Genomic DNA, 15,245 nt, shown 5'->3' with positions numbered 1-15,245 from the left:
AAGTCTGAGATGTATCTATCAACAACAATAAGAACGATATTGTTAATGATACAAACTTTCTCCCCTTGTAGTTTGGAGTGAAGTTTGGTTGCTTGATTTTGTTTTATTTATTTTATTTTTGCTTCTTCTGAAGATGAAGAAAAAACACACAAAAAATGCAATACGTGCATTTACGGTTCTTGTGTCGCAAGGCATGATGGGATGGAATTCTAGTACGCTGGCACAGGGCCAATCGGAATGCAGTGTAAACTCTCATCAATCTCAAACTCAAGCTCAGCGAAGTATACTCGTACAAACTGCATCAATATCAAATCATTTTCTTACCTTCCAAATACAATAAAATTGTCTGAAAATGAGTTGCAAATACTAAATAAATCTCCACCGAAAATATTAGTTGCATGCGTGGTTTACATGTATGTTGCACGACCGATTGCATTGCCCTTCGTATAGCTGTGCTTGGGGTAGCTCGTGCTTGCACGGCCATATGGCCACGGAGGGCAATCGGTTGTGGGACGTACATGTAAACCACGCATTCAACTAATATTTTCGGTGGAGATTTATTTAGTATTTGCAAACTCATTTTCAGACAATTTTATTGTATTTGGAAGGTAAGAAAGTGATTTGATATTGATGCACTTTGTACGAGTATACTTTGCTGAGCTTGAGTGTGAAATGGATGAGAGTTTACACTGCATTCCTATTGTCGCTGGGCTAGCGTACTCGAATTCCGTCCCATCATGCCGTGCAACGCAAGAACCGTAAATTGACGTATTGTAAGACACAGCCAATAATTTGTGAATGACATGCTTTTGTATTCAGTCTCCACCATTTCTCTGCAATGTGTTCTCCCCAATTTGCAACTGCACAGGTCTTGCTTACACACCTATGTATTTCAGGTTTACACCTGAGGTTGTTTATCTGTAGCTGGCTTAATATTGTCTGATAAACTATCATCCCCTTATCACTTACTTCAAATACTTCAGGATGTTTGCACAGTACACATTGGTTCAGGAGATGCTGAGTGATTAATATGTATCCCTGTAGATACGATATTACACTGAAGTTCAACATACGGTTCTGAATAGTCAGCCTTTATGATATATGTTCAGATCACTCTGTGAAAAACAAAACACTTATGATGTTGTAATTTTAGATGACAAACATGGCTGCATGAAATCCTGTTTGCTTTTTGAACAAAAAAAGAAAAAAAAAAAAAAACCCTTGTGTGTTCATCGTCAGTTGTAATGAATCTGAGAGTTTGAGAACAGAAAGTCATGGCGGAAAATGATAGAAAATACAAACAAAACGTGCTGAGTACAGTAATGACACTGTTTTAGAGACCTGGCAGTGTTGAGAGATTGTGCAATAGAAAGGTTGGCCTGATTGAGTTGATATCCATTTGCTGGCCACCGCCGTACATTTGCACACCACAATTTGCGCAGGCCTGCAGAGGAACAAAATTACCCGTTAGCAGCAAATCCCTGCATCAAAATATTCGCTAGTCGGCAACAGTCAAGATTCTTTGGTTGAGTGTAGGCTATGTATAAAGCTGTGAACAATTTGTTACGGGGATTCCCCATATGTCTAAGTCAGGCCAACCTCCACAATACACAATCTCTTTATGCTACCAAGTTATGAAGCAGTGTACACCATTTGTCACCAATGTTGAATATACACATTTCAGAGATACCTACCTTCCAGAGGGACAACAACAACATTTTCTGGTCTCCTGAAGCTACAAATAATTTTTTTCTCTTTTTGTTTTGTTTTTGTTTTGTTTGTTTGTTTTGCTTTTTTGTTGGCTTAAAAACATGAACCATACAGAAAAGACATGCATACACAAACCCATCAATTTCATGCTACTGTAAAAGTGGATATTTTCACGCGACTAATTTTTCACGCTCGGCCGGCTGAGATGAGTTTCACGTACACGTTTTAATTCCACGGAATCAAGACTTCAACTACTGGAACACATGGCAAGCAAAAATATTCGAGTGCTTTTATTTTCGTGCTAGTTTCTGGTTGCGCAAAATGTGCGAAAATTTCAATTTTCACAGTATTGCAGGCAGACATACAACAGTACTTGTACTCACCTATGCACTCCATTATTTCCTAATCGGATATGGCATGAATTCTCACTTTAAGTGAACTAAGTGTGATTCATGTGCCTTTTTCCTCATGTAGGATTTAGCAAAAGGCACTATGTGGGATAGTCGGACACCAATACTTGATATGACCAACACATTCCATAATGACTACAGAAGCCCGTTTCTGGCACTTCTACATCCCCAGATTGAATGTCTTCATCCTGCCTACATCACATTACATTCCGCCATCTCAAGATCGACCCTCTGGGTGCGCACTTAACCCAAATGATGTCACTATAACCACGGGGGAAAATATTCACAGACACCCCTGCTCCTCCCCCCACAAAAAAGAAAGAAAATAAAACAAAAACAAACATATTGGATGCAAAGGAAGCAGGAAAAGAAAGTAGAAATGTGATGCTAAACTGTGTGCATGCATATCCATCCCCTTATGTGTCTGTTCCCTCATGAGCATTACAAGCTACTCTTATATGAGGGTACATCTATAACATCTTACAAACGAACACTGATGTACATAATAAACATATTGATGTTTCCTATGGTGGTTGTTGTTGTTTTTCTGGCTGTAAAAGTCCTTGTTTGTGTAGCTGATTTTTTTTTTTTATTTATTTATTTTTTTTTTTTTTTTTTTTTTTTTTTGGGGGGGGGAGTTCTACACCTTCTGTTATAATAAGAATGTCTTTTATACTGATTTCTGTAATATAGCAAATAATTTTAGCCTCCCAGGAGTGACTGCAATATACAACTCTTATTGGTTATCCTGTAATCACACATCCTCTAAAATTCTGACATAGACGTGGATTATATTCATGCTTTATGCACTTCAGCATATAAATCGCCTTACATGCATAGCTGTATTTCTTTAAATTCTGCAATTACTACAGGCATCTTCCCACTGTCTCCTGCACAGTTCAATGTCTATATGTTCATAAAATCTTACAAAATGACTGCACATTGCAAAATAATGACAGGTGTTATATCTTTTCTTTTTGAGTGTCTGTCTTTTAAAGCTGAAATGACATCAGTCCTCTAGGACATATCCAAAATGTTCATACATAGATGAGAGCTTAAACTCTTTTGTGTGCCATCTTTGCATGCCATCAACTCAGTTGATGGCTTGCCAACTTCGCTATTTTGCTCAAATGCACCATCACGCACATACTGATCAATAATTCACCACAGCCAAAGTACAATGAAAGCATCATGCACGATTCCACTCCTCACACGCAGTGCGTGGTGACTAAAAAGCGGGGTTCATGAGGATTTTTCAGGTAAATTAAGATTTTCTATAGAAATTGTGTCTTCAAAAAGTCATGCCTCCCAGGCCAATGTAAGAAAGTATGCAAAATCATAACCAAGAATATATTTTGCAGCCTGCTTGTGGGCTTTGTCTTGAAGACTGACCATTTGTGAGAAAACTAGTCACAGTTTTATCCTAAAAGTCACATCACAGCAAAGCTTGCAATTTTCTGTACAACTTTCACTGAACTGCATTTCTCGCATAAACATTTTTATGAAAATTTATATGGCTTTGACACAGAATCTTTTCCAAAAGGGCTCATGTTCTGTGGTCTCAGAATAATGCGGCATGCAGGGGCCATGAATCAACCATGAAGTGAATGAAGCCACCAGTGCATGTCAAAGGACAGGCTTTGGATGCAATGGTTTGGTGTTTTTGTTTATATATTTTTTATTTTTTGCTCTCCTACACATTTGACATTTTTGAGAGATGTTTTGTTGCCCTCACAAAATTCTGCTCATCTGAAGATCAATCTACACTAAATTTCCTACAGCACCACACAATGTAATCTTTGTTGGTTGCCTGCCTTTCAACTTGCTAGACCCGGATTCAGTTCTATTTCAACAGCAGCCTTGTAAAATCTCCTCTGTTTCTTTATATAGGGCCCCTTTCATCCAGACATTTGCAATCAGTCAAAGTTACAAGTACTGCATTTATGGTCACAAATTTTCTTGAATCCTGACATAAGTCTGAAGAAGAGATCAGTTGTCTTTGTTCTTTACATTTAGGGAGTAGTTGAAATATCAGCAAGGCACACACTACCCATGAAACATGACCCCACCTCCCAACCCCTCCCCCCCCAAAAAAAAAAAAAAAACTCATTTCAGAATATACTATGTGAATGATCTACGGTTGTCATAAACAAACCTGTATGTACGGCACTGCATTTCTCCACTGTCCGTACTTTCAATGTTTGTATGACAAGCCCAAGAGGTTAACTCACCATTGAGCCTGTTGTTCAGCCTCCGCTTGGGGTATTTCTTCCTCCTCCGCACTCGCCCGGCGCTGCCCACGAGGGCGGTGCTCTGGTTGCTCTCCGACAGGGACCCAAGCTGGGGGGCGTTGTCCTCCGAGCACGGCCTGGATGCGGGCGGAGTCACCGAGATGCCGGCGTCTGCTTCATCCACACCTCCTACGGATTCACAAAGTTGTGATGTGGTTTCACACTCTTTTTCAACATGAATCACTGATGAGCAACTTCAATCACTGTTTTGGCATATCAAGTTGACTTTGATGAAATCTTGTCACCATAAGGACTCCCTCGAGTTGTAATGACTACGTTTTGATGTCACGGAGTGTCAGTTCCAAACAAGATTGCAAATGAAGGAGTAATTCACACTCTTCTCTTCAAACCAAACCATAAACAAAACCACAAAAATTAAGTAATTCTTCCTTAATGGTTTAAAAGCCAGGGAGTTATCTCACAATAGCATTTCTACTACATGAAGTTCACAGACTAACAAAGAAGCAAGTCCACACTTGTCACTGATCCGTAGCAAATTTCATCACAAAACTTCTGGGCCAGATTTCCTCTTATCAACTCGAGTACAGTTACACAGATCTGGTGCCAATGTGGGCTTGCACAACCCTACAGTATCACATCGCCAAAACAGCAACGAAGAAATTTCTTCTCTGGAGATGTCACAGCAGCGCTAGCCAATCCAATGTGTAATACTTGGATACAACGTTACTAGTGCGAATATCACTTGTTTTTGGTACTGCAAGTCTATTCAACCTTGCCCTGGTCAAACAATCTTGAAAGTCATTGTGCCATTTACACACGTAGATCATCACACTGCTGTGAATGCAGACCAAACTCATGTGTGTTCCAAATATTGTGCTGGTGAAAGTCCTTTTTTTTTCTCTTCCCATCCAATCAATCTCAATTATTTGAGATTAATGGTGTTTACATTGTTCTGGTCATTAAAAAGAAATTGCAGCCAACAAAATGATTCATGAGGCCTACGTACAGAGTCACATGTCTCTGTGTGTTCTGAATCATTATTAAAACAATTTACCCCTAGATATCAGGAATGCTTTTCTATAGCTTATTATGTTCGCAAAAATCACAGCCTACTTTTCAAGGACATGATAAGGCATATCTTTTTGCTCAATCATGTAATCAGGTTTTTTTTTAATAATATTGTTTCTTCTTTTCTTCTTAGTTATTAATTATGTATTATATTGTATTGTAGTGCATTGCTCTGTAATGTATTGTTTTATTTTTGTACTTTATCTATTTTCTATATTTTCTTTAATATTACGCTGGAGAGAGCAGCAAGCGCTCTGAGTAGTTCGTGACTAGATATCCACTATATAAGAAATTATAAATATATACTTATATGTTATGCACTGTAATTGGATCATACTCTTACATGAACATTGGTTTATTCGGGATGGATTGTGGTACCTCAGCACTATTGCTTGCTTTGACAGAAACTGTAGCTTCGCCTCAACTCTGGCAGCAAGTGGAAGTACACTGTTGTTGCTGCAGTACCTAGTGCTTATCAAGGCTTGAAACATTTACTATTCAAAAATAAGGGAGATCCAAAGAGCAATGGGGGAGATACTTTTGCATTACATGCATCTCAATATGCAATATGCAAAAATATTAAACAGGGTGGGGAGGGGGTATTGTAAACAAGAAATTTTCATGTGCATGACACTTTCAGCTAATTTCACAAGGAGCCAAGATTCATAAAAGTAAATGCATGCAGAAGTTTTTGTCTCCACATTGCAATGAATGCTACAACAATGTTGTACACCGCATAAGTATAGATGACTTGTACATTTGTACCACTGCTGTGCTAGCGTGTCTAGTGATGTGCATTCAGTTTGTATATGTGTTTTTTGTCGCCCAGCATTATGTGTTGAAACATCCCTGTACATTTAGTAAAATCATAATTTGTTCATGGTCGGCAATGTGCCAAAGGCCATAGGCTCCAATTCACAAATATTTCACGCTGTGAAGGTTTCTGGTTTTACAGCATTCTTTTGTCAGGACATGAAGAAATAAGTTTTCACAGAGTCTCCTGTGGAATTATGGAGAGTTTGCAGCTCTGCACAAGCTGTAACAATGTTGTGTCACAGTCAAGCATATCTATCCAGCCTTCAGCCATTACTCCATATTTGATATCTGTGAAACTATGTATGTTTTGCTTTCACTGCAGATTCTCTGCAGAAACGTTTGTGAATGTGACAGTTTCACAGCTTCCCACCCCCCCCCCCATCTTTATGGCACCATTTTATGGCAGGCATGTTCAGTGGCAGTTTCGCTCTTTTTATTGATGCAAAGGAACGCACTTTGCTGATTTAGACCTTGGCCGGCATCAGAGTAGTGAAACACACTCGCAATGAGAGAGAGAGAGACGATTATTTACAATGGTGTAGGTCCTGTGAGTTATTCGTCACCATATTCAGAGATGAGATTTGCAATCAATGGAACGCGCATAGAAAAACAAAATTGACCAAAAACAAAAATGTTGGACTTGTCTTGTACATAACCTCAATGAGTGTGCTTCTTATGTTCTTGATCCCATAAAAGATAAAGAATTATCAATAAGGTATCTAAAGACTAATGTGTAAAGACAGATGAAATCAATGTTCAAACCTTTAAACTTTTCAAGTGAGTTGTATGTTTGTGGGTACATAAACAAAAGGATTTATAAGCAAATGAACAAGCCAACCCAACAAAGACTAGATCCATACCTTCCCTAGTCTCCACTAACGTATCCAACGTGATTCCAACCGGCTTGAAGTCTGCAGCCGACTTGCTCACACAGTCTGGCTCGTCCGCGCCCGTCGACATGAGAACCTTGCCACTGAGGAGGGAGCCCGTGACGTTGACGGAGGCGGTGAGGCAGCCGGTGTTTCTGGGTGGTGGGAGGATGTAGGGCTGGGACAGGGAGAATGAGGTGGGCGGGGCACATTCCTGTGTGTGCTACATGGGACACAAGAAAACAACAGGAAAACATAATTCAATCATGGTTAAAACACACACACACACACATACACACTTTTGCCACGTGCAAGCAAAGAAACTTTATTGCTAACAACAATTACATCATCATCATGAAATGATGAGCACTGCAGCAAAGATAATGTGTCTGAAATTAGCATCACTTTTATTTCTGATAAATTCATACTGCCTTACAGCAAAAATATATCTATTGCAGGTAGCAATGCAACTCAAAACCACTCATCTTCTGTTTTTAAGTAACTCCTTTGTCTACACCACAGAAAACAATAAGGTAGACTTTTCATTATGTTTGCTTGTTTTTTGTTGCTGTTGTTGTTGTTTTTTTTTTTTTTTGTTTTTTTTTTTTTGGGGGGGGGGGGGGAGTGGGGTTCATATACTTGGTCATCAAAAGCTCACATGTATGAAATGTCAACAAATCTTCCAGTGTAGTCATCTAATCATAAGCATGTTTCTATTTTGAATAAAATGAAAATGATATTAGAAAGAAATAGTCTATCCCACTGTTTACTAGCTCTCCTCCTCTCTCCATTTCTTTTTAACAGTCAAGAGGAAGTGATTTACGGATGATGAAATCTAAAATACGACATAGTTGGTGGTTGGCTTGCCTCCCTGTTGTTGCGAAAGGTGATGTAGCAGTCCTTGATGGGCTCGGGCAGGGTGTGGCTTCGCTGCATGCTGGCCACCTCAGGTGGTTTGTGCAGCACCGTCATGTTTTCGAACAATAGCCGCCTGTCAACGGAGGCACAGGAGCACAACAAAGAAACAATGTGGGGATAAATGAGACATTTCAGTTTATCAGTCGTCGTTTATCATTGGTAACAAACAATGAATAGACAAAACTGACTAATAAGATGAGATGTATTCGTCTGCTGTGTGGAGTGTCATGTTTTGGTGAGGACCTTAAGCATAAAACATAGAAGTTATACAATTTGCAGACAATTAGTCTTTCGCATAAAAATTGTGGAAGTACGATACATGTAGCCCAATACCACTCAAATAACAAGCATAGGATAAGTCCTCTAGTAATATACTTTCACTTTAATAATCTTTCCCAATTCAGATGCTTTCTTCTTCTTCTTCTTCTTCTTTTTTTTTTGCAACCGAGAGCATTTGCGGACAGAGGCTGCCCAACATATTCACATTGTTATACTTCCCCTTTCACAAATGATGATGTCACAAGCAAGGTTCATCAAGCAGCACTGCAATGCAGGTTTTTGATACATTGATTGAATAGTGTTTGTTTTAATTTGAGCAGAGTATCACCCAAACACCATAAAATGTGATTTGCCCATGTGAGAAAACAAATACTATGCTGCACTGATAACACTGAAACCTAAAAATAACAACACAAATACAGCCCTTCTAAAAATTGCATGAAGATCAATCATCCACAAGCCCTTTTTTTTTAAGCACATCTCTGTTTACAAATGAAATCAAAACCAAATTCTTGTAAGAGCACACTGTGAAAAACAGTGTCAGTGCTCATGGTAAACAAATGTATTTTGGTCTTGAAACTTTGCTGTTTGGTTTTGTTGTTGTTGTTTTGCTCTTTCTGGGATTCAAAGGTCACATTTCCATCCCACCCCCTCATAAATACAAAAAAGGACAAGAAATTAATGATCACACATCCTTTCCATTTTCTATGGGACTTTAATTGGCGAGCAAAATTTTTGTGGAGACAGCTCTTCGAGTCTACTGCAGCGAAATGTGAGTGGCCAGTGATAGTCACTGCCCTGCCCACGTTCCAAAGTAAGCAAAACTCGACACCTGGCTACAGCTCTCGATTGCACAAACTTTCCCAAAATATTGTTGGTTTCCTTGCCAATAGCCAATGCGTCTCGGACCATTTCTATATTTGCTAACCCCACGCTTCATGTTCGGTGCCAGAAAGAGGTCATCACCAGCCTGTCTCAAAGGTGCAGTGCTGCGGACACCTCTCACCTGCCCTCCCACACCAATAACCGCCTCATTTCATCACAAGATGGGATCTGATACTGTCAGCATGTCAGGTGTCAATTTTCAGCTTGACCTCACCTGCACTCAATATACCAATGAGATAATCTCTTGCGACATTTTCGATTTTCCTTCCGTCTTACATGCTTGACACATTTCCCATTTTGCCACGCAATGAATAGGCCTGCTGCATTCTGTCGAAAAACGTCCTCTTGTGACAATGAAGTGATTGTTGTGATCGTGTCCATCACTTGAGCAGTTATCTGAAACAACATAACGCTCACTTCTTTTCGAGACTGCTCGCGATGTTTTGCAAACGTGTGCCACCACCTTTAAAGTCAGCCAGCACTTGATAGCGACTCTGTTTTGGATGCAAGCCATCAAATTTTAACTGAACCTTTGCAATCACACACAACACAAGGTTTAGTCTGTACAAGTTGCATCTGACCCATCCGGTCAGAAATACGGTCCAAAGAACGACTTCTACAAAGTTTGAAAATATGAAATTACCGGAATATATGTTTAATACGCATCCATAACCCCAATGAGCCCACAGCCGTTCACCCTAGACTCATTTTCAAAATGCATCAGCTACAAGATTACAAAAGATAAATTGGTAAGTAAACAAATCAAACCAAAACACGGTAAAGCTAAACTTGGCAGAGGCGGTTATCTTGGATGTGTTGTCAATGCCAGAGAAACAGAAACCATGCCACTTTTATGAAATATTTGTGTGGCTTTGATTTCTTTTCTCTTGTTGTTGGTTTGAGGTTTGTTTATTTTGTCTCCTTTATGTGTGTGTCGCTATTTGTTTGTTTATTTGCCTGCTTGCTTGCTTGCTTGCTTGCTTGTTTTATTTGTTTGTTTGTTTGTTCGTGTGTTGTTGTTGTTTTTTTTGGGGGGTGGTGGTTAAACCTGGATATCAGAACTGCAATTGGCGGCTATTCCAAGCACTCACTTGGCATCCTTGATGGTGAAGTAGGGGACATTGAAGACATCACCAAGGGGGTCTGACTTGCAAAACACCTTCTTGGGGTCCAGGGGGTCATAAAGCTGTCGGGAACTGATGTACTTGATAAGATATGACAGGACCTAATGTTTTCATGCAACAGCCAAGAAGGAGAAAGAGATAGGAACTTCAAACATATACTCGTCAAAAGTCAAAGAATGAAGATGATGCAACAATACGAAGTTCTATTTTCATACTACATCTGCAATTGTATATTCCTCCTCCATATCCTTGTCATTTCTGTGTCTTCATTTAAATCTTTATTCATCAAGGTATACAACATTACTACACTTTATCGCAAAGACAAGATTGCTTTGAATGAGAGCAATGTAACTGTAAGAGACTGTTTATGAAAATCTGTGAGAAAGCAGGAAAGTTCAGGTCACCCACTGACTCACTGGTCTTGGAAAATACGCAAGAAAATATGCCCTCCACATATCTCACCAGGGGTAACAGAGAGAAAGAGAGAGAGAGAGAGAAAAAAGGATCTCCTGAGAAATGAGATACTGGTGACATTATATATAAACAATGAGACTTGATAGAGAGTGAGGTCATTAGAACCAATTTGAAATGCCCATGGGACTCTTGTGCTAATTGGCTTAGTGACAATCCTGTTGTCATTGTGCCAAAATTTGTCTAAGTTTCTTGTGTTTTAACTGGGCTATAATTAGTTTCTGTTCCTTTGCTTTCACTCTATAACAACTATTTCTTTAAATCTGTTGAATAGAACATCTTACAAACTACTTCTATCACAAATGGAAGGAATTTGTAAACATAGATACTGTTAATTTTTTTTTTTTTTTTGGGGGGGTGGGGTTGTTATCACTATCAATGTCACCAGGTAATCTTATCCGAGTTTTCTTCTCTGATTTATGACTTTGCATTCTGTCTCATTTCTAATTCGAGAATCTTTCGCAGAAAGCGACGAGATGGTAACAACTGCACGTCTGCGTCGGGCAAACTCCAGGATGAGGAGTAGTACTCCCCATCTTGTCAGTCAAAACAAAACATGCTCCGTGCAGCGCGTGCCTGGGAGAAAAAAAAAAATGCATCCTGGTCTCCATATCCTGGTTGAGAATCCTGAATCATCATCTTACCTGGAATCTCAACAATGGAAACTCCATCACACTGACTAATTTGCCTTGATTGCAAAAGGGAGAGAGAGAGAGAGGGAGACAGGGAGACAGGCTTAGAGGGAGAAACAAAGGAAGAGAGAGAACACTCGGACAAAGGAGCTGGGGCAGTGTGTGTAAGGGAGGAGGGGGGCGTCTGGTTGCGGAAGGATGGGGGGTAAAACATGGGCAATGCCAAGATGACTTATTAAACGGGAAGTGAGAGACATAAAAGAGGGACATGGCTGGAAGTAAATATGCTCATACTTTGGCATGTCGCCTGGAGGTTGATACAGGAAGACAAAGAGACGATGCTGGGGAGGGGGGAGGGAGGTACTTGGAAGGGAGGTACTTGTGCGCAGGTGTCGACAGGGACTGGAGGAGGAGGAGGAGGGAGGGCAACTAGAGAGCACTGAATGGAGTGGAAAAGGCAAAGAAGGAGTGAGCCCAGTAAGATTGATACCGCACAACTAGATGACACTATCAGCATCACAATCTGAGGACATAAGAGGTGGGCCAAGGATGACAAAAGAACAGGAAACATCATGGCTGTTTGGAGGGGGGGGGGATGGGCTAGATTGGGGTGGGGTACAGGGGTGTGTACATGAAGGCAAGATAGATGACACAACCGTTAAATGACAAATGGGATGTTGCAGACGGGATGAGACACACTGCGGGGAAATGACAACATGCATGCATAAATTTCCATAACATGCATTTGTGTTTCTTTGAGAGTGAAACGACGAGAGTTAAAAATACAGGAGGGCGGTATAGTGTGGTTTTTATAAAATGATGTCAGTGGAATGGGGGGGGGGGGGAGAGGTGGTATGACAAAAGCATTAGGCAATTTACAGAAGGTAAATGTGAGATACCTAGGAGAAAAGCACACTGTGATATTGGGCAGCATATGAAGTAGGAAGGAGAAGAAATAAAGTGCCAGGAGGAAGAATAGATTGCTTTGTAGGAGAGAGATAGATTATGGGAAAGGCCAGCCACCAATGGATAGATGAATACCCTGCAGAGTACATCTGAGGGCAATATACCATCAAGTTTATCTATCAGTAGTTGTCAATCCCTTTCATGGCCAATTCCTGGCTCGAGTGCTGAAGCTATATATTCATAAATATTAGTAACTCTTTGCTGTATGCAAGCAGAGAGCATGGTGACAAATGCTTTTGAAGTCTAAATGGAAGCAATTTTCAGGTATCTTTCTCCGGTTTCTATTGTACACCTACCACTACCCAGAATTCCAAGTAGAGATTTTTGTGCGCTGTACGCTAAAAAGGGGGGGGGGATACACTGGCATTGTGCGTTTCATCTTTTCATGTCTGGCGTGTATGAGCATGAGCAATAAACTTACCCAGGCCACTGCAATTGTCACCATGGAAACAGAGCAAGAGTGGATTGACGGATTGATGCAGTCTTAGAAATATGCCTTAGAGATATAGACAAAAATCAGCAGACCAAGGTAAAAGACTTCAGAAAGGATCAATCTGAAAAAAAAAAAAAATTGTCCACATTTCACAACAGGAAGAAGGAAAAAGGCATTAATGTCTCTAATTCCTTTACTAATTCCTTTTTTATTTAATTCATAGGCAGGAGGGAGAAAACACTACTGTTTATTACTTCTCTACCACCTTTTCTACTTACTTCTTTGGCAGTAAAGGTATTCCCTCTTGCTCCAACAGACAGGAGTAGGTCAAGAAACTTGGGCTTTGGTCGTACCTAGAGTGAAATATATTATGGGAAGAAGAATAATCACTGATTTCAACATTGATTGATGGACAATTCATACAAAGACTTAATAAACATACCATGAAAAAATAAATTCAACAGACACAAGGTACTTTGACTGATCAGACAATGAACTCAAGGAAAAGTCACATTTCTTGGAAGAATCAAAGAAATTCACCATAAAGGAAAGGTCATCTTGAATCAAAGCAGAGAATAATGATGAAAACACATCAATTTCAAAACTTTATCACAATTGGAAAAGTATCGGGAGGAGTATACCTAGCTGAATAGGTGCCAGTCAATGAACAATGGTGCCCTTTGGATACACCAATCAAGCTCGGCAGATATATGACTGTGATGTTACTCACCTGGGTCGTAACTACACTTCACTTCTCTCTCCTTTTGGTTTTGAATGTCAACCACTTGATAATTTCTAAAGAGAGACCTTTTCTACCTAAAATCTGCTCATTGGATGTTGAAGAGCTAATGTGCTTTAATAGTACATCACCGGACAGAAAAGCCATCATCTTCCGGTAAAGTGGATACAAAAAGAAGTGATATTGCTTGAAATGTAATGGGCAGATAAAGACTACTTCTAAAATAGATGTCAACAAAGACAAGTGATCAGAAGGGCAGGTTTTAACCACCTATTAAAATGACAGATATTGGATGATTCTGACACTCAAACAGCCTTGTCTTATTGTGTGATTTCTCCTCGATTTTCACCTGCCTGCTGCTTGTGGAGCACTGTTCACTTGGAATAATTTTCTTTTTTCTTTTTTTTTTTACTTTTAACGAAGATTTTCTAATCATTGTGACTTGCCTACACATCTCAATTAGTTTTGAGTGTTTTTTTTTTTTTTTAAGTCACCACATGTATTTGTTTAGAGTATAGAGTATGATAAATTTTGGTGATACAAGAAGATGAGTAACTAGTTGTGCACTGAACTAGCAAATTTTATTTTATTTTGATAACTTCTATTACTCAATACCAACCAATGAAAGAGCTTTTGTCTCTCTGAAGTAACAATCTGTAGTCTTGTATAATTACATGCATACCTGTAGACACAAATAGATTATTATTATTTTTTTTGGGGGGGGGGTGTCAGGAATGTATGTTCAACAGAATGAGAAATCACTGTAGCATTGGTATCATAATCTCAAGTATCAATGAATCTAGATCTATTAAAAAGAAAGTAAAAAAAAAAAGAGAGAGAAAAAAAAGAGTGAGCTTTAATCTTTCAAAGATACCATGTATGTAGTAAACAACAACACAAACAAAGTTAGTTATCTTCACTCGTTTAAAGTCAGGACCACAATAAACTGTCCTTCCGACAAGCAAGCATCAAGTGTTTCAAATTTCTCTGAGATATTCAGGAAATACGCATGACTGGTGCTCGACATAATACAATATCGCATCATAATGATATGTATATCATATAATGCCAACACAGTGTGTTGTCTTCTTTTCATTTCCTGTTTGACTTGTGAGCACTAACAGGTTGGTATAAGAAGTTATAGAAAATTCTCCACTTGGCCTTTATTTCTCTCTCTGTTTGGCATGAAAAGAGCATGAAATCCTAAAATGAATTTTTACATAATACACACACACATTGATAAAAACAAAAGCAAATGATAATCATGAACAAAGTTACAAGTTCAATATTTCTGCTTTAAAAAAAAAGAACTAAAAAAGTACTTCCATGACCAATGCTCTTACTACTGAAATTTGTTCCTTCATCAATCTATTGTACAATGTTGAATATTACCTATTGTTCTGTCAGGTGACAAACATGATCCATTACACTGATACTTTGCAGGTATCTCACTGGTTCTGTTTAGCTACACTCTCTTCGTTGATAATCACCTCTTCCATATTTTACAATGATGAAATACAATTATGTAGACAGGGATAGGGTATTGTAACTCCAGCGATGCCAGTTGAACTTTGAATTATTGCATGCAAAATGCATATAACATTCATTTAGATTCCCTAACTCCTCACCATGCATTCAGACTCGTAATTCTAGGACTTAATCTTACCAAATTT

General features: G+C 39.2%; 1 protein-coding gene across 1 annotated transcript in view; it reads right to left on the bottom strand.

Annotated features, from left to right (window-relative positions):
* LOC140229070 (uncharacterized) overlaps window positions 1–15,245 on the bottom strand; it is a 56,964-nt gene that overhangs the window by 14,936 nt on the left and 26,783 nt on the right. The window contains exons 3-7 of the mRNA XM_072309330.1: window positions 13,112–13,186; window positions 10,299–10,432; window positions 7,993–8,116; window positions 7,117–7,348; window positions 4,352–4,540 (exon numbers count right to left, since the gene is read on the bottom strand). Of these exons, the coding sequence (XP_072165431.1) occupies window positions 4,352–4,540; window positions 7,117–7,348; window positions 7,993–8,116; window positions 10,299–10,432; window positions 13,112–13,186 (754 nt within the window). The remainder of the gene's footprint in view (window positions 1–4,351; window positions 4,541–7,116; window positions 7,349–7,992; window positions 8,117–10,298; window positions 10,433–13,111; window positions 13,187–15,245) is intronic.

This window comes from Diadema setosum, chromosome 5, assembly GCF_964275005.1.
Source record: "Diadema setosum chromosome 5, eeDiaSeto1, whole genome shotgun sequence".
NCBI classification, from domain to species: domain Eukaryota; kingdom Metazoa; phylum Echinodermata; class Echinoidea; order Diadematoida; family Diadematidae; genus Diadema; species Diadema setosum.
The sequence above is the reverse complement of the archived record's forward strand: the minus strand, read 5'-3'. Positions and strand labels throughout refer to the sequence as shown.